General features: G+C 39.4%; 1 protein-coding gene across 1 annotated transcript in view; it reads right to left on the reverse strand.

The window, feature by feature from the left end:
- The window catches only part of TFPI2 (tissue factor pathway inhibitor 2), a 55,762-nt gene that overhangs the window by 25,159 nt on the left and 9,720 nt on the right, over positions 1–20,883 (reverse strand). The window contains exons 2-3 of the mRNA XM_044067648.1: positions 19,599–19,778; positions 7,883–8,062 (exon numbers count right to left, since the gene is read on the reverse strand). Of these exons, the coding sequence (XP_043923583.1) occupies positions 7,883–8,062; positions 19,599–19,778 (360 nt within the window). The remainder of the gene's footprint in view (positions 1–7,882; positions 8,063–19,598; positions 19,779–20,883) is intronic.

Raw genomic sequence — 20,883 nt, forward strand, 5'->3', positions numbered from 1 at the left:
GCGCTCCCAGAAAAGAGGAAGAAATGCTAACCAGATAATGGTATCCACAGGGAAAATGTAAAAAAAAAAAAAAAGAGGCTGTTTTTTTTCTCTCCATAGTCTACAGAAATTTGTCTAGAGTATTATGTACAGTTCTGGAGACTATCAGTGGAATAAAAAAACAAGAAAATGTGAATCCATAAGAAAGTAACAGTATCTATACAATAAGCAGTTTAAGGAGAGAAACTAAATGGGTTTAATATGTATGGTCTTAAAAAACGGCATGATGAGAAGGAGGGCATGATAATAAAGTGGCTCAAGGGAATCAGCAAAGTCCAAGCAGCAGTACCTTTCAAACGTCTGTAAGAAAACCAGTCATATAAAACTGACCATCATTATTAGAAATGGCTGCAGAAATGAATCCCAGCACTTTCAGCATATGCAGTTAGAAGCTCTTCAGCAATGCTGATAAAGACCCCTGAAAGTTTGCACTGAATGAAGTCGCCTCTTACACCCTACCCTAGTTACATTACTGAATGCAACTACGTATTTTCAAATGGGCATAAGTGCTTCATTTAATGTCCGACGTTGAGTTATTATTTTCCATATAAACATAGCTTAATTTGGAACCACCAGCAAAAACAAACCAGCTATACCCCAAGCAAAAAAGGCAAATTATCTCTTCATGCTTGTCCCGGGAGCTTAACAGGATTGATTCCAACTGGCCTCAGTACCATACCTCTCACATCTCCAAATTTTCACAGAACGCCCAGATTTTTGCCTCATGTTTTTATTCCGTTCCTTATAAATTTGTTGTTTTCCGGCAAACTATTGACTGAAGTCACTTTCATATCCTTCTGAACATGCATGCTAAAGCCAAACCTATTATTCTAGTAACATTCTAAGTTTATAAGAGCAATATTTAAAATCTGTCCCTGTTTTTTGGGCCTTTGTCCCCCCATTATTTTTGTCTTTGAAAAGACATCTTGTGCTAAGAGGTTAAGATGTAAGCTTAGTACATGTTTCTGACGTTAATGTTATACTGAATTAGAAAATTAATAGCTATTGTTATTTGATACTGTGTGAAACTCTGCTTCATGTTCTCCACAATCAGTACACAGGCCCATAAATCTCAAATAGTGTGTGAAATAGTAGAAGCATATGTACCACTGATTCCATCGGTCCACTGTTTTCTCCGTATTTTAGGGAGAAAGTAGAATAAAGAATTAATGTTTTTGTAGATACCTTACAAGCTTCTCCCAGCTACTCCTATTATAGTTCAGTTATTCATTAATGTTCCAGTTACCCACTTAATCCATTGCAGGGTGACAGGAAAACCACAGAGCCTGCCATGGCACTTTAAGTGTGAAAAGCATAGAAACTCATCATGAACAGGACACCAACCCATAGCGACACATGCACACACACACACACACACACACACACACACACACACACACACACACACACACACACACACACACACACACATTCTCTCTCTCATACATGGTACAGACTTGTGCTGCCTTGCTTGTATTAAGTACTGTGTTCTCTAGCTTGTGTAAAAAATCCAACCTGCCCAACGGCCACATATCACCACATTCACTTTCACTTTCAAACCTGTTCCAACATCCTATATTAAACTACTCAAATAAACTCAAACCATGTTTTTCTTCAGCTGATGACCCCCCAAGTGAGTGCTTGAAAATAGCAGCCAATATGCTAATAAATAGGTCAGTCCAGGAATCCCTCATTCCCTCTCTCTGAAAAAAGTCACACATTATCCCTCCACAAAAAGGAGGAAATTCAAAAGGCATTAATAACTTTAGACCTATAGCAATATTACCTTCCCTCGCCAAAATGCTTGAAAAATGTATTCAAAAACAATTGCTAGACTATCTCCTACTGGAAGAACTTCTATCCCCTATACTACATGGCTTCTGTCCTTCCCATAGTACTAGCACTGCCTTTCTAACCTATCTAGATAATGTCAATAAAAATAATGGCAAACTAGTCTCTTCCTTATTTCTAGATTTGTCCAAAGCCTTCAACACAGTTTGTCAAAGCAAATTTCTATTTCAAATGTCCTCACTAGGTCTCTCTCAGCCCACCCTTCTGTGGTTCAAAAACTATCTATCCAATAAGTATCAGTCAGTAAAATGGCACACCACGTTCTCTCTTTATCTCCCAGACACCACCGATGTACCACAAGTCTCTATCCTTGGTCCCCTCCTCTTTAACATTTTCACCAACACCCTCTACACTTCCACACAACAGGCCACCCTAATACAATATGCAGATGATTCCACTCTCATTTGCAAATCTGGTACACATCTGAAAAATTACTCAGGAAGCTTTAACAGCCTATGAAACTTGGTTTGTAACTCACAACTCATGTTCAACCCAAATAAGGCCAAACTGATACTTTTTCCCTAAATCCATCTCTCATAAAAAATTAAAAGTTAAAGTCCTCTCTCTTGACAATACAACCATTGAAGGCACTTCTCAAAACAAACTATTTGGGGTGATAGTGGATGATCATGCTACATTCAACCTGATATGCAAAATTGCATAATAAAAACTTATCAAAGACTAGGGATGCCAAAACTTTCTCACCACCTTACTAAAACTACACTTGCTACTGCTTATCTCCTCCCCACAACTCCTCTTCATCACCTCCCATCCTTACTATCCTCCGGGCTTCACAAAAATTAAAACTTGGATAATGCTATAACAAAGTTGCTAAATTTGTAGCACATACTCCTTTCAGAACCCACCACTGTATAGCACTGAAAAGCCTAAATTGGTTAGAACTGCTACATCAACTAACATATACACAACTTCTTACCACCTATAAAATCATCCAGCATCTAACTGCCTGTCCAGCATAAAAATATTCTACACATCTACATTCCCAGTTGGCCATTGTGATACAGTGACCAAAAACTCCTGTCTGTCTACAAACCTAATAAATCTGCTGAGCATTGTATATATTCGTACAAGGTTGCTAAGGCCTGGAACTCAACAGTATCCATCGGGTCTATACCCCTTCGATCTTTCAAAACCACTCTGAAAGGTTCATAGCTAAAATATGGCTCTGTTCTTTCTCAAAACCAGAATACACTACATCCTGAAATGTGAACTAGTAGCTTTTTATTTCTTATACCTCCTTACTATCACTTTTTCACTTACTTCCTTACTGCTATCGAATTATCTTCCATGACTTTCTCTCTAAATATACCAGAAGCCTGTTTCCCCTCATTTCATAGTGCAATTCTTATTTGTGTTAGACTAACTTACCTTTAATTTCTCTACAAACTGTCTAAAATTTCTCTAAATATGAAATGTCATATACCTTGTACCAGTTGTTAACCAATGTTTTTAAATTATGTCTAATTTGTTATAATTACTTAAACTGAAGATGTTTTTGTTCTACTTTCGAAGATTGTAAATTTATTGTTCTTAAAATATTTTGTAAAAATATGGAGCTTTTCTCCATGGTCCTCCACTGAAAATAGGCTTCTAGCCAGTCAGTCTTTCCTGGTAATCAAATGCCAATAAATAAACAGGTAGGGGTTCTAATCTCACTGCAGTCAATGTGTTTGTGTGTGTGTGTGTGTGTGTGTGTGTGTGTGTGTGTGTGTGTGTGTGTGTGTGTGTGTGTGTGTGTGTGTGTGTGTGCATAGTCAGAAGAGCATGAGTTTGTATCCTTCTGTTAGCAATCAAGTCTCATGGAGAACAAAAAGTTTGGGCAGTGTGTGTGTGTGTGTGTGTGTGTGTGTGTGTGTGTGTGTGTGTGTGTGTGTGTGTGTGTGTGTGTGTGTGTGTGTGTGTGCATAGTCAGAAGAGCATGAGTTTGTATCCTACTGTTAGCAATCAAGTCTCATGGAGAACAAAAAGTTTGGGCAGTCCACCTCTACAAAGAGGCCAGTCACAAACAGATTCCCTCAGGGATTGGACCTGGGACCACTCCGTTTTGGCATGTACTTCTCTGAATTCAAGGCCAATGTCAGTGGCCTCTGGCCGACTAAATTTGCAGATTATTGGAAATTAGGAGCTGTCATTGAATCCCCCACCGACACACATGTTCTCCAGGAAGGGCTGACACAAACAAACATGTGGTGTCCAAGCCATGGACAAAAACTAAATGCCAAAAAATGCATGATAGTATCCTTCAGGAAGTCATCCACCCCTGGTAACTATCATATTGGGAACACAACCCTAAGAGTTGACCCATTAGTCAGGAACTTGGGGACACACATAGACAGTAATCTAGCCTTTGACAATCATGTGTCTACAGTAGTGAGGAAATCATTCTTTGTTGTGAAACTTATAAACAAAGGTATGGCATCTAGGTCCAAGGATGTCATTGTTCCACTGTATTCAGCATTCATCAGACCTATCATTGAGTACAATGCCCCCTTTGTTATGTACCTAACCAGGCATATCCAACAACTGGAATATCCACAGAGATTCTTCACTAAAAGAATACAAGGCTCAAATAATATGTCCTATACAGACTGCCTCAAGGCCCTATCCCTGTATTCTGTCTCCTGTAAGCTGTTGAGGGTGAATCTATGCCTGGTTTACAAGGCATTGTCAGACCCCACTCTGGTGGACTTCCTACATATCTGCAAAACAAAAAGCACCAGCATTACCCATTCTAAAGACTTAAACCTTGCGTAATATAAATAGGATCTGCTGGACAGCCAAGTATATATCCCAGAGACTACCCCATTTCTGGAACAGGCTCCCCATCCATGTGAAGCAGAGTTCCTCCCTAACCAAAGTCTAAAGTAACTTGGACGGTGAACAGGAAATGTATCCCTGGTTTGGCACCTGTATCTCTAATGGACACAGGCAGTGTGGTCATTAGCCAAGTAAATACCTATGAACCTACCAGCCATTTACAGGATCACCAGTTCACCAAAGGCATGCCTTTGGGATGTGAAAGGAAACTGGAGCATCCGGTGAAAACTCATAGATACAGGGAAGACATGTAGACTCCACACATTATGTTCCTCAGCTGAGAACTGAACTGAAAACCAAGAACTGTGAAGCAGCAATGTTAACCACTCTACCATTGTATTGTCAGCTAAAACTATGTTTATTGCGAAAATGCAAATTACTGAAAGACTGAGTTTAGCTCTCCTTGTAAGAAACTGTGATCCCTACACTATCCATCTATTGTATGCCACCCCTTCTAAATATTTAAGACCATGCCTCCCACATACCAGAAAGAAAACAAGTAATTTGTAATTTGCCACATCTTCAAAAATGACAGCCACAGTTTCAAAAAATAAACAAAACTATAGCACATCACATTACAGTTGTCTATGTTGAGTACCTGCTCATCAATGTCTTGTGGTCATATAACAGACTCTATACATATACACACTAGTCAAACATGTCAATTTACTGAAGGCATGCATGTAGAACACTGCATTGCTGCACAGAATTCTCTCTTATATAAGAAAATTACTGCATCTAGCAGAATGACACATATGTTAGGTAACAGGCTGTTATTGAGTTTGTTTGTTTTTTTGGTGTAAACAGGTAGATGTGTTTGATGAGTTCTTTCCAGGAGGGTGTGGAGTGAGTAGAAACAAATTGCATTATCCATGGGGATTTGTTGTAAATGTATTATCTGTGAGAGGTAGACAGAATGCATGTGTGTTACCTGTGATTTGAGAGAGTGGTCAAAAGAGTGGTGTAGGGCGAGTGGTTGTGGGTTTGTGGTGTGAGAATGCAGGTAGGGGTTATAGTGTGTGTGTATTGGAATGACTGATCATTTGTGTGCAGTGTGCGAGTGCAAGCAGATTTTGTAGAGGGTGTGTGTGTGTGTGTGTGTGTGTGTGTGTGTGTGTATGTGTGTGTGTGCATGTACAGGTTGATATTTGGACAAGTATGTAGGTTCATAGGTGGGTACTAGTCTAATGGCCACTAGGATCTATTTTAAGCCCAGTCATGCATCCTAGATCTCTGCCAAGTTCTATTACTCTTGATAAGTGTAAGCAGGGTTTGGGGAAATGAAACATTTACAAACAGGGGTCCGGGAGATGAACCATCTACAGGTTGCCCATGTGTATTAGAGACACAGGTGCCAAACCAGAGATGAATTTCCTTTTCCCCACCCAATTGTCCAAGTTACACTTGAATTGGATTAAGGAGGAACTCTGCTTCACAAAGATGGGCAGCCTGCCCCAGAGAAGGGGTGGTCTCTGGGATACAGACCAGTCTCTCCAGCAGGTCCTGTTTATATCACAGGCAAGGTTTAAGTCTTTAGAATGGGTATTTCTCACACTGTTTATTTTGCTGATATGCAGGAAGTCCATCATGGTGGGGTCTGACAATACCTTGTACCAGGCATAGATTTCCCCTGAAGAACTTGTAGGAGACAGAATACAGAGATTAGGGTTTGAAGTGGCCTACATAGGACATGTTACTTACACCCAGTAATCTTTTAATGAGGGAAGACTGTGGATGTTCCAGGTGGTGAATGTGCCTGGTTAGGTATATACCAAAGGTGGCATACTCAATGACAGGTCTGATGAATGCTGAATATAAGGGAATAATGACCTACTTGGACCTAGATGCCATACCAATGGTTATAACTTGCATACACAGAATGATTTCTTCACTACTATAGGCATGCGATGGTCAAAGGCTAGATTACTGTGTACATGTGTCCCCAAGTGCCTGACTACTGGCTCGTAGGGGTGTGTTGTCAATATGATAGTTACCAGGAGTGGATGACTTCCCCAAGGATACTATTATCCACTTCTTGGCATTAAGTTTTAGTTGATGGCTCTGACACAAGTTATATTTCTGTGTCAGCCCTTCCTGGAGAACATTAGTGTCAATGGGGGATCCTAGGACTGCTCCTACTTTGCAGCTGTGACACAATTGTCAGAATGTGTGTCGGGTCTGTTTGCAAGGGAATGTGTGAGAAGTACCACAAGTGTGTGTTTTGCTAGATGGCTGACTGAATGGCTCTGTGCCCTGTGTAGCACTTGTCCCAATGTAAGAACAATCCCAGAGTAGATTATATAGATTTTGAGTAAGTGTGGGAGGTGTGCGGGGGGGGGGGGGGCTTGCTCCTTCCATGCTAGAAGTGTATTAGGTGCATTTTATTCAATGCTGTGCGGCATGTGCATTGAGTGTTATTATGTGGACAAGCATTTACTTGCCATTTATGTGTTCTTCATATGCAGCCTAGTCAATAAGTGTGGTCTGTTGATCTATTTTATCAATGATGCATTGATTAGTCTATATAATAAACCAAAAAATAAAACAAAGACATGCATCTGGAGCCTTTCTCCCCGGGCCTCCGCTGAAAATTGGCTTCGTTCCAAGTCGGACTTTCCCGGTTAACAAAATAAATAAAATAAAATAAATAAAAAGCCATATACAGCCATTACAAACTGTCCTCATGTTTAAATGCATCCTGCTCAATGGCTAGATCTCATTCTATTAGCTGTCAATATTTGTCTTTCTAACCTGGTCCACAAGTTAGGGTCAAAAGTGATGAAATATGTGCAGGAGGGGTAATGGGTGATCCCCAAGCAACAGGAAGAAGTGTTTGCTGGAATTAGTCTAGGATATTTGATTTAGTTCACTCTCATGTCTTACATTCTTACTGTGCATTATCAACAAGAGCAAATTAAATACATCATGGTATATGTAATATGTTTATAGGTTCAGGTTCATTGGTCTTTTATTATGTTTTATTACGACAGCCAGTTCTGTGTGACTTAAAATCTGTGAAATGCATTTATTCTAGATATGCTAAAATAGTCATATCAGTGTTGAATGGAATTTAGCATAGCATGTACTATAATATTATATAGGAATCTGAAAGGCTACTAACATATAAACAAAGTCATAAAACTGAAATACTTACATTTCTGAGATTCACAGTACTGCATGCATGACTCTTTATCTATGAAGTTGTTATCATTACCGTAGCAACCTCCATAATAAAATGGCTCACACCGCCCTGAAGTCATGTTGTAGAAATATTTCTTTATCATACCTCTGCATAATCCTTCATCTGCTTCCAATCTGCAAATCTTTGGCACTTCTACAAAAAAACAAAAGAAGGCAAAAGGCTGAAGCAAAACTTAAAAGTGCTGTTAAAATTTACAAAGTATTCAGCCCATGTAAAGGAGAATATGTCAACAAACATGAAATGTAGTAATGTACCAATAAAAGATGACAGTTGTGTGTCATAGAGGGGATAATGACCTGATTACATCCCAGATGATACAGGATGAATCAGCGTCTCAAGATATTGGAGAAGCTATTATGGAATTGCGCTGGCTTATCCCCCATGTATCCAGCAGGGGGCAGCAAGTTCAAACTATACCTTTGCCTAGTTCTTCCCCTGGCAGAGCTGATAGCCAAACTATATGTTCATTGCTTAAGATGCCATTTTATTTCTGCAGCATTTGGCTGGCCTGTAATTTGGAAACATTTACAGCACAGTCCGGTGAACTTCTGAAGATGTTGCACGCAAGTACTTTTATCTGTGGTAACAAAACTTTTTTTTTTTTACTTGACTTCATAAGTTGTACAGTGAAGTTATTTCTGACAAGTGCTATTGCTCTGACATAATATTTCAAGACATGAGTGCATATTGTAAATCAGAATGCTAGTTCTAGTAACAAGTCCAAAGCAAAGAAGACGATAAACTTCCTTCTGCAATACTTTGGCTTGTTTCAAGCCAACAGTACAAATTCAATACAAGCTTGCTGAAATAAAGTGCTCAAATTAAACAGTAGCTGCAACGCAAAGCTTAAGAATGTTTCCTGCTGCAATTAGAAACAGATGATGTCTGGGACTGTTTTATTAGTGCCTATGGGGTCCTTCTTTTATTATTCCTCTGAATGTTCTACTAATTTAGAATGTCTTAACCACAGATGAATAGTTTCGAGGGTATCATTAACAAGAATTAACAAGAATCTCAAACAATAATGCCTTCCTAAATAAATAGGCACTCTTACACTTTATTTTTATAAGATGATATTGGAAGAGAAAGGCATTCATTTTGTTGCCAGATACACTGAAAGCAATGCTGGAGATCTTGAGTTCAAGTCCCAAATAACAGTTAATACTGTCATTTCACTTCCATGATTAACACGACTTAGGCATACATATATTAGTCTAGACAAACATGCTTCTCTTACAGGTCATGTGAGCAACACACAAAATGGTCCAAATGTTGACCATTGCAGTTGTTCTCAAATTTAAAATGATACATAATAATAACAAACAAGCAGTAACACATGGAAGGTCTGTTATTTCCCTGTAATACCAACAGTAAAGGGCATTACTGGACTTTATGGTTACCATAAACTTGTTTGTATTTGTTCTATTATCAAAATATACATTTTTAAAAAAGTTTTAATGTAAAATAGTTCATCCACTGACCATTTTAGACTTGGTGTAAGATATGTAGCTGTTGTTGGATAAAGTATTTTATAACCAAAATAAAAAGTTATGTAAGTATTTAAAAATGTCTACACATACAGCTCTACTACAAGCTCGAAGTTTCAAAACTATGAAAAAACAAATGGTTGAAACTATAAAATCGAAGTTCTGAAACCTCAAAATTGTAATTAAAAAAAATAAAAACAAAATATTTTTTATACTTACTCCGAGATCACACTACACTGAGGAAAACAGTAAATCTCTGATTCTGCTCTGTACAGCGGTCTCCATTCAGAAAGTTCAAAGTTTCAAAACTTCGATCTGATGGTCTTGACCATTTGCAGGTCGAAGTTTTGAAACTTTGAGTTTGTGAAGGGAATACACACACACGCACACACACACATGACCATGCACATACGTTCACATACACATGTATACACACACACACTCACCAACAGTTGGAACTAGAGCTAATGTTCAAGCCTACGGATTCAGCAATACCTGACAAGACCAAATCATCTTCCTCAAGGAAGAGTAAACCTGTCTGGTAGACAGAAGCAATACACAAACTCTATAATAAAAGGAAAAAAATTGCCGTCCAGGGCCAAGATGGAGCAGGTGCCAAGTTGGAAGCAATCTCTCCTTCATTTGAACAAGCAAATAAGGTCACTGGTGAAATCCTCTAAGGCTAACTTTGAGTCCAAATTGGCCACATCCACCAAGGACAATCACAAGGCCTTCTTCACATATGTCCACAATCTCAAAGGCAACACCCAAATCTGCTCTGAAACGGTAGTCAGTAACACCACATACACAAATGCCATAGATATAACCAACCTGTGGCAGACAGGTTCAGTGAAAACTTCACCCCCCCGTCTCCCCGTCAGTAAAACAGGACATCCCCAGTACCTGCCCCCCTCCCCTCATCACCAGGGACCAGGTCCTTAATGCCCTCTCAAAGGCAAAAAATACAGCCTCCATGGGACCCGATGACATCACTGGCTGTATCCTACATGAACTCAGGCATGAGCTCTCAGCTCCATTAGACACCCTATTCACCAAAGCCTGAGAACAGGCTTCATCCCAACTGAATGGAGGACAGCCACTGTCATCCCTCTACACAAAGGTGGAGTTGTCCACTGACCCAGGCAAATACAGGCCCATCAGCCTAACTATTCTGATCTGCAAGGCCAGGGAATGCATTATCATGGACCTTATAAACAAGGACATCGGCAACCTCCAAAACTGCACCCCACACAGTTTGATTTTGTCAAAGGGAGATCATGCCTGTTAGTCAGCAAAGGCATGGATGAGGGGAAGATGGTGCACACCACCTACCTTGACCTAGCCAAGCCTTTGACACTATTCTCCACTCAGGGATAATAGATAAACTCTCCCAGCTAGTCATCAACCCGTAAGTTACCAGATGGGTAGCTAACTGGCTCACGGATAGAACATACTCAGTCAAAGTAGGGGAAGCCACCTCTAGTAGTAGACACATAATGAGCGGTGTACCCCAAGGATCAGTCTTGAGGCTTTTACTGTTTGCGATATACTTATCTGAGGTGCAAGCCAAAACCAGTGGTCTGTGGCTGACCAAGTTTGCAGATGACTGCATGTTGGGTGCTGTCTTAAGTTCCCCTAGTGATGTGAACATCCTCCAAGAGTGCCTTACCCAAACTAATGACTGGTGCCAGAAACATGGCCTCAAACTGAATGCCAAGAAATGTATCATTACCCTTTTGGGGAAAATGTCATCCCCACTAATTATCACATTAATGGCAATGTACTAAGCATGCAATCAGTCGTGAGGGACTTGGGCACTCAGGTTGATAGCAACCTGACTTTTGACCACCACACTGCCTCCGTTGTATGGAAGTCATTCTACATGGCCCATCTCATAAATAAGAGTATTTCATCCAGGAACAAGGGGGTCATAACATCCCTGTACTCCTCCCTTATCAGACCTATTATCGAGTGCAATGCCCCCTTCGGCATGTACCTTGCCAAGCACATGCAACAGTTGGGGAGACCACAGAGGTTCCTGACCAGTAAAATCCAGGGTCTCAAAACACCTATTCTATACAGATAGGCTAAAAGCCCCGTCATTCTACTCAGTCTCATACAGACTGCTCAGAGGTGACCTGTGTCTGGCATACAAGGCCATTTCAGACCCAACCTTCATGAAGTTGCTGCATATCCGTAAGACAGACTTCACTCGTGCAACCCATGTGCAAGGCCTTAACTTGGTCTGTGACATTAATAGAACTTGTTGGCGGGATAGATTTGTGTCCCTAAGACTCCCCCATCTGTGAAACAGACTATCTCTCCATGTCAAGCAGAGTACCTCTCTAGCCCTCTATAAGAGGAACCCGGACAACTGGATGGAAAACAGAAAACAGATCCCTGGGATCCCACCTGTGACCCTGCTAGACAGGGGAAACGGGTGATGACTTTGAGGGAACATGGGTGAAATTCTTGGCTAGGTTTATAAGGGCCACCGAGCCAATAGCCTAGTATCATCCTATGAACCAGTGAACCTATGTATACACATACACAGACACATACACACACAAATCAGATGCAGAGGCAGAGTCACTGTCTCTTACAAATATATGGAAACTCAGCTCCACACACACACACACACACACACACACACACACACACACACACACACACACACACACACACACACACACACACACACACACACACACACACACGTCACATGCAGAGGCAGAGAGTCACAATCTCTCACACATATACAGAAACTCAGCTACATACACACAAGCCCAAGAATGGCAGCCACTGATCAGATGTTTTATTCTGATCCAGTAATGAAGAATTACACAGCTAATAACAACAGTAATATAATTTAAGTCACTCGTAAAAGAGATATACAGTCAAAGGCACTGCAACACTCCCATGCATCTCTCACACACACACACACACACACACACACACACACACACACACACACACACACACACACACACACACACACACACATGGCCAACAATGACAGCCCCTGATCAGATGTTTTATTTTGGTCAAATTAATGAAAAATTACACAACTAAACTGCAACACTAACATATTTTAAGTCACTCATGAAAGAGACAAAGTGAAAGGTACTGCAACACATCCATACATCACACACATGTGCATACACCCGCATACCCATACACTCACACACGCGCATGTGCGCGCACACACACACACACACACACACACACACACACACACACACACACACACACCAGAGCATCCACCCGCATGTACATGCCTGCACCCACAAACACATTCAGTTTGTTGGTTATGGTTCCTTACTCTACATGACACCCCCTCCCCTCTCTCTCTTCCAAATGTTTTACTGCACTCATATCTATAATCTAAGAAGCCAGACCAAATTCAGTCCTTCCCTACAAATCTCTTCACTCACACTGCACTCTGCTACCTGCTGCTTCCCTGTAATCACCGCAAACTTATGGCAATCTTGTCCTCCTGATTTAACTGATCACACAAAGAACTGCTTATTCAGGCCACAGTGCAAACAATACTTACTAAAGCAGTTTGAATGCAACTGTCCCTGCAAAGGTCATGTCAAATAAACCAATACCTCAAACAGCATAGTAACCTAACCAATCCACCTGATGAACTCACTCATCCTAAACTGTGATAAGAATTACCTCACTATTACTGCCTCAGACATACTATGCTTAACTTCCATTTTTCTTCTTACTCGTCTCTTATTAGCTTTTCTAACCTAGCTTCATCTCCATCACTCTAGTCTCCCTTTTGTATTTCCATAACTGCTCATATATTTGGATTGTTAGAGCTATGTGTGTATTGTTTATCAAATTTTCACTGCTTACCCGTAAATGTAAGCCTTTGTTGTCTGTATACTGTATACTGTTTTGTTACAGAAACACATTTAAATAATTAAATAAAAACAGAGCACATAAATACATAAATAAATAAATAATATGCACAGCTCAGATGTGTGATTGTGATCAAGTGAATTATTTAAAACATGCATAACAGTCTACATAATGTATTTTTGCTTATTGTTGTCAGATGCTGTCCAAAGAACTCAAGACATGCACACACAAACACACGTACACACACACACACACACACACACACACACACACACACACACACACACACACACACACACACACACACAAAGGTCCTTGTAACTGTCACTGTACAGACCTCCTTAAAATAAGCTACTCTGATTACCATGGTGACGTTTAAGAGATGGAAATCATATGTCTTTTTCACTCAAGCCTTGTTGGCTACCTTGTGATTTCATTAGGAAAATTTATTATGCAAACAGGAGTCTCAGAATGTTGTTACTGTAATAGTAACTTGACCTCACTGGAAATGCTAATGTAACAGTAAACTGAACTCAAAGGAAGTGCTTCAAGAGGAGTATATCATCAGGTTGGCTTTCAGATCTCTTAAACATTTTTAACTGAGATGCAAATTTAAATTAAATTAGTTGCAGACTACATCTCAGTTTCTTTCATGTTTCTGGGCACACAGAAAAACGTGAATGTGATTCCTAAGGCTAAAGCTCTTTCCATTTTGGAATCAACAGAAAGTTAAAGCATAACATGACAATGCGGATGATCTCTTCACAGTAGATGCCATAGGTTCATAGGTTCATAGATAAGTACTAGGCTAGCTGCCCATGAAGGCCATTTTAACCTACCAATTTCCCTTTTTGTGATAAAATTAACCTACCCCATTTGGTTAGAGATAGGCCTTTGGTCAGTAATTATATATATTACCCATAATGACATAAACTGGGATCATACCACTGATAACTTGAGGGGACCCAAGATGGGATAAAACATTTAGGAGCTGCCTCTATCCATTAGTAGTAGAGAGAGCAGTCCTCGGGTACATTTTCTGTTTCCCATCCATAGAGTTACGCTTGAATATGGACAGGGATGAGCTTTGTTTTATGTGGATGAGAAGTCTGTTCCAGGGCTATAGTATCCTCCGCAAGATATACCTGTCCCTCAAACCATTCTGTTGATGTTGCAGAATGGTTTATATCCCTAGATAAAGTATTCTGACGATGTTTGACTTGCTGATGTTCAGAAATCTATCAGTACTGGGTCAGAGGATGCCTTGTATGCCAGACAGGTCACCTCTTAGTAGAATGTAGGATACCGAGTATAGCGACAAAGCTTTGATTTGGTCCTGTTGTGTAGGCCTTGCATACTTTTAGTAAGGTATCTCTGTGGGCATACCAGTTGTTGCAGCTGTCTGGACAGGTGCATGCCAAAGGTGGCATGTGTATGTGTTGCAGGTGTCTGGACAGGTGCATGCCAAAGTGTGTGTGTGTGTGTGTGTGTTTGTAATGCCCCAGTTATGTACACCTGGTGGTTAGTGTTATTCAGGGTCAAACACTGCACCTTAGGTACAAGAAACAAGAGCCTGACTCATCCACCCTTACCACCACTTGTGATTCCAGCTCTTAACTGTCCAGATTTTCACAGAATGTCTGGAATGTTTTTCACAGAATGTCTGGAATGTTTAGCTCATACTTTTTGTCTGTTCCTCTTAAGATTTGTGGCTTTCTGGCAAATCAGTGAGAACTGAATTCACTAACTAATGACAGCCATTTAAGTTTCAGTTTTCCTGTCTTTCAGGAAACGTGGTAACACAAAACACTGCATTCTAGCAACTTTCTAAGATTATACAAGCAATGTTTAAAATGTGTCCCTGGTTTTGGACCTTTGTTTCCCCAATAAATATTGGCTTTTTCCAGATTTCTTTTGCTGCAAAGTTGTGAGATTTAGTTGAGTGTCAAGTGGATTTTACAAGGAACTGAGAGCTTCAGGGGAAGAGAAGTTTAGTACTGTTTATGCTAAGTCTGTTTGCATTGTTAGTAGCACAACAGGTAGTACATTTGCTTTTTGATGCAGAAGGCTGTGGGTTCTACTACCTTAGTATGTAGCTCAATTACTGATACTGCACTGTGTTGCACTTTAAAGGGAGTGGATGCTGCAGTCCTGTGAATGTCCTCCATTGGAGGAGATACCTAGTAACTATGAACCTGTTATCAGTTTGCCATCCATTCCCTATTGCAATATTTCTAGCTTATCATTTTTAATGTAACATGGGCAATTTATTCTTCAGGGGCAATAGGCCTATTTGTAGATGAAACAATGAAATAATGCTGTTTGCTAACAGCAACCTCTTCATCAGTTACAGATCTCTTTAATGTGAAATTATTTAGATGACATTTACTTCTGCAGAGACTGTGCATATTTACTGATATTGGTGGATTGTAATGACAGACATCCCTGTGGTCGCGTTGGTTTCCTCCAGGTGCTCCGGTTTCCTCCCACATCCCAAAGACATGCTGTAGGTCAACTGAATGCTCTAACTTGGCCCTAGCCATGACTGCGTGCATGTGTGTGTCTTCTGTGGAAGGTTGGGTGCCGGGCTGGCAACTCGACACCCTAAACCTCTACTATCAATCATGAGCAGACAAGGTGATCCGCTGTGACGACCCCTAACTGGGAAAAGCCAAAAGAAGAAGAAGTAATGACAGACGTTTGAGTAAACTTTTATGATGGAAATTTCTGAATTGGGCAGTTTTGTCATTACTGGTTCATGTATTTTGTTTCATTGCTTACTGGAAAAATGTTCAAAACAATAAAGTTAAACAAGTCTGCTGTATTACACAAGGAATATAATGTAATACAATTAGGGAGGTGAATCAATGAACGTATACATATCAAAGAACACATACATACAAAATCTAGAGCACTTGACAATAGTTTTCAATCTTACTTACAAACACTGGCTAATCTACAATGTATGTACTGTACCTGCGTACTATGTATGTATTCTACCTATGTTCCAAATTTCAGCTGTACACCACAAATCTATTAATTACCTATATTTTTTAAATACATTTTTTTGTTTGTTCTCTCCACTGTAACTGTTTATGTGCTGCATACCATTGTAAAAACATGTCTCCTGTAATTTGTGTGTATACTGGTCATGTCTAAATAACTAAATGTGTCTGTAATTTTTCTTTGTGGAGCTTTTCCTCCCTGGGCCTCTGCTGAAAAAGGGCCTTTTCGACTCAGACACCCCCGGTTAACAAATGTAAAATAAAAATAAAAATAAATATGCATGTTTGCATGATTATAAATATGTGCCTATGATTTGAAAACAGCCTAAAAGTAAATTTTATCCGCCACTTGCCAGATGCATTTTCTTTGAATGTGGATTTCAATGAATGTAAGTTTCAAGGGCAGAGAAGTGTTAAGGCTAAGTCTGCTTTTCACTGTTAGACTGTATTGCTTTGTTTAGCAGATGTCTATCAGTGTTTCTGATATAAAATTTAAAATAAAAGTTTTAAATGAAATCCAAATATGCATTGTAGAAGTAAAGCATAAAGCAGTACACACATTACAATGTTTATGGCAAATTGTGAGAAACTGCCAAATAATGGGACACTGAAATGGCTCTGGGGGGTGGGGGGGGGCATTTGGCCATTATTTTGTGAGGGGGAGGGGCAGCAAACTCCAAGACAGCCCCAGGTGGCACAAACTCTAGCTATGCCACTGTGTGCAATACAAAAGGACGTTCTTACAATGGACACATGTTGGTCAAAAGTTAGGTCACTGTCCACATAAGTTCCTAAATCCCGAATCAATGGGTCAACTTTCAGGGGGGGGTTGTTAATGTGGTAGTTCCCTGGGATAGGAGACTTCCAAAAGGATATGATCATACATTTTTTGGCACTGAGTCATCCATGGATACTCTGGAGCTCCTTCTGTGGGTCAGAACTAAGAGCATGAAAGGACAGCTAGCCTGATAAAGGAAGGAAAGTGCAATTAAAAGTATTAGAATATATTTGGTTAGTTTTGGTATAAACACTAGGATAGCTTACAGGCCGTGTTACAGAAATTGTCTGTGTTCTGAAACAAAAACTGAAAATTCCTTGCTGTGTTTAAATAAAAGCAGCAGTCATAAACAGGCTGTTCCTTGTTTCAGAAATGTAGGAGACGAGGAAATGTCTGACAATGGCTTTTGTAATCTGAAGACAAGCAATTCTTGAGCCAGTGTTTAAGAAGACCAGCTTGTCAGAAAGCTGTTTACAGCCAGTTTCCAGGATACAAAAATAATTGAAATAGTGTGAAAAGTATTAGCAAAAAAGAGCTGGTATCAAAGGAGACCATCTTGTCAGAAGCCTGTTTACATCATGTATCCAGGCTACAAAAAGACTTGAACTGGGGTGAAAATAATTGGTAAATTTCAGATGGAAGGCTCTAAGTATATCTGAGAGAAGTTTGCTGCCAACAAGTCTATGAACTGCATGGCTTTTCAAAAATTTGAACTTGAAAGTGATTGCTTATTTTCCTGTTATAAGGTGAAAGGAGGGTACATTGCCTGTTCTGAGTTGAACAGAAGAAGAAAAATATGCTTGGTTGAAGACTGCTGTCTCTAATGTGCTGAAGAAATTTATTTTTAGCCAAGAACATAGAAGCCGTAAAGTTTTGGCTTACAACTTACAGTGAGTGAGTGTGCATGTGCTTGTGTGTGTGTGTGTGTGTGTGTGTGTGTGTGTGTGTGTGTGTGTGTGTGTGTGTGTTTGCATGTCTGTTTCTGTCATAGTGAAATGTTTACATAGACTAAGGTTTCCGTCAAAGCGCTGTGTCACAGTATGACTGATGCTAACAAAAACTGCTGTGCATGATGAAACAACAACATGAATCATGCTGACATTAAAATGATTAACTAATTCTATTGCCAGCACAGTGATTAAGAAGATAGACAAATCCTGTCTTTCTAATCAAAAGATACATCATATATATATATATATATATATATATATATATATATATATATATATATATATATAAATAAAATAAAATGTCAATAAATAAATAAAATATGAATAGATTAATGTACTGGAAAGAACAAGGATGATAAGCAAGCACAACACATCTAACTGAACCCCAAATGAATCTTAATGACTGAATATTTGTGTACGATATATGACATAATGTGAACCAGTGTGTGAACTACTGCTTACAAAAGCAGTGTGCGCTATCACTACAAACATTAGAAAACCTATACTCACGCCCATACACTAAACACATTAGCTAGATGAAAACAGTTTGAGTGAATGTAGTCAAAATGGTTGTGGTTTAACATCAAAGGCCAAGGGATGAAATTCCTGAATATGTATTCCTGCAGTAAAAGATTATAAAAGTTAACGTCATACAGAATTTCAAGTATTTATGAAAGAAACTAGAGAGAATAATTACAGCATTTTTATGCTAGTGGACATGTGTTTTACTAATGTTTCATGGGATACAGAAATGCAACATGTCAATCTTTACAAAGAGAAAGGAAAATATTTGGGCTTTGCCACCTCAAGATGTAAAAAAGGGCACATAAGAATAAGACTGAAAAAAAATCCAAGTGAACTCACATACTCTGAAAATCAAATAATATAAACAGAATGTATGAACAATAGGAACCTATTGATAGCTTAAAAGCAATCATTTCTTCCAGCTTATAGAAATATTCTTTATAATTCAAATGCTAGCAGGAAAGAAAAAAAACTACAACCATCATAAATAAACTAAGCAGTTGGCTAAAAGAACTAGGGCTCCGAGAAGTTAAAACACTACTTCACCTAGTACAGGGTTTAATTCCCACAGCCTTCATTTGCCTGCTCTGTAATCTTAACAAGTCACTTAACCAGACAATGTTTTGGGGAAATCTGAAATTTGGGCTGGGCTTATTAATGGTCTCCTGGACTGAATGCTTAGAAACTATGAACCTAAAAAGTAAAATGACTTAATAAATGCAGCCTTAAAAGCACATTCAACACAAAAATTGCAGTCATGCTGCCAAAGCCAAGGCACATCTCTATGAAATACCAGGAACAAATTGTCACCCAGCTGCTGGGTGTTTTTACATCAGGCAGTGAGAAAGTATGCAGCATTAAGGAAAAATCTTACTGACAATGCTATATGCAATAACATATTTCCAAAGTTATGAATAAAATTAAAGCCAAAACAAAATAAATAGTGCCGATGCACTCTGTTGAAAACAGATGCATCATTACTGCCCATAGCCACATGGAAGAATAAAATAATTCCAAACCTTTAAGAAAGGGAGCTTAATGTGTGCTTACTTTTTATATGCCAACAGGTTTTTTCACATTCATCCAGATCTTCAAACCGGTTATCATTTCCATAGCATCCACCATAGTGAAATAGCTTGCAGCTTTGAGTGTACCTGTCATAATAAAATTGTGGAATCAATGCGCGGCATGGTCCTTCATCTGATGGCAAGAGGCAAATGTTTCTATTATCTGCAAAACAGAATAAGCAAAGGTTATTCAATAAACCATTAATATATTAGTCTTTCACGCTCTCTCTCTCATTCTTTCTCCCATGTGCTAGCATACTTTACACTTAACATGTGTATATGCATGTACAATCAACACATGAAATTATGCATACAAAAATGGAACGTATTAAGAAAATATAACCATTTATAAAAATGGGGAAAATAAAGACATTACTGTATTTTGTATCCAGAACCCCAACCCCATGTGTAAAATGGGAAAAAGAAGTTGAAGATGGATGAATGGAATTCCACATACAGGCAACAACTGTACTAATTTCCATTCTTAATTAGTCTCAATTAATAACCAGCTTATATTTTATATAGGTTCATAGGTAGGTACTAGGCTATCTGCCCGAGGGCATTTATAAGCCTAACTAGAGTGTGTCAGCTTTCGCTGCCCCATTGATTAATTAACTGATCCTCTGCAAACAGAGCCAATGAAGTGATCCCAGGGGTGTATTTTCTGTTACCCATCCACTCATCAAGGTTTCTCTTGAAGAGTGTTAGTGAGGGGCTCTGCCTAATGTAGTTTAGAATTTTGTTCCAAAGCATGGGGAGTCAGGAATCTATCCCTCCAGCATGTTCTATTTATTGTTGTGGCGAGGTTTAGCTCACTAGAGCGCCTGGCTCGCAGTGACTTGGATTTCTTTAGATGGAGCATGTCCATCAATTCTGAGTTGGACATGGCTTTGTAAGTCAGGCAGAGATCACCTCTGAGTAAGAGATATGCCACTGAGTACAGCTGGAGTTTTTTCAGTCGGGCTGCATAGGACATATGTTTGAGGCCAGTAATCCTCTTGGTGAGGTACTTTTGTGGTCTTTCCAGCTGTTGGAAGTGTCTTGTGAGGTACATCCCAAATGGGGCATTGTACTCTATGATGGGTCTGATGAGTGACGAGTAGAGGGGCACTATAACCTCTTTATTTCTAGATGCGAACCCTTTAGTAATTAGATGGGCCCCATTGAAGGATTTCCTAACTATTTGGCAATATGATTGTCAAAAGAGAGATTACTATCTACCTGGGTCCTCAGATCTCTTATTACCTCTTCTGTATTAAGGGGGCTGC

This window comes from Protopterus annectens, chromosome 3.part1 (assembly GCF_019279795.1).
Source record: "Protopterus annectens isolate FY-2018-M chromosome 3.part1, PAN1.0, whole genome shotgun sequence".
In the NCBI taxonomy this organism is placed as follows: domain Eukaryota; kingdom Metazoa; phylum Chordata; order Ceratodontiformes; family Protopteridae; genus Protopterus; species Protopterus annectens.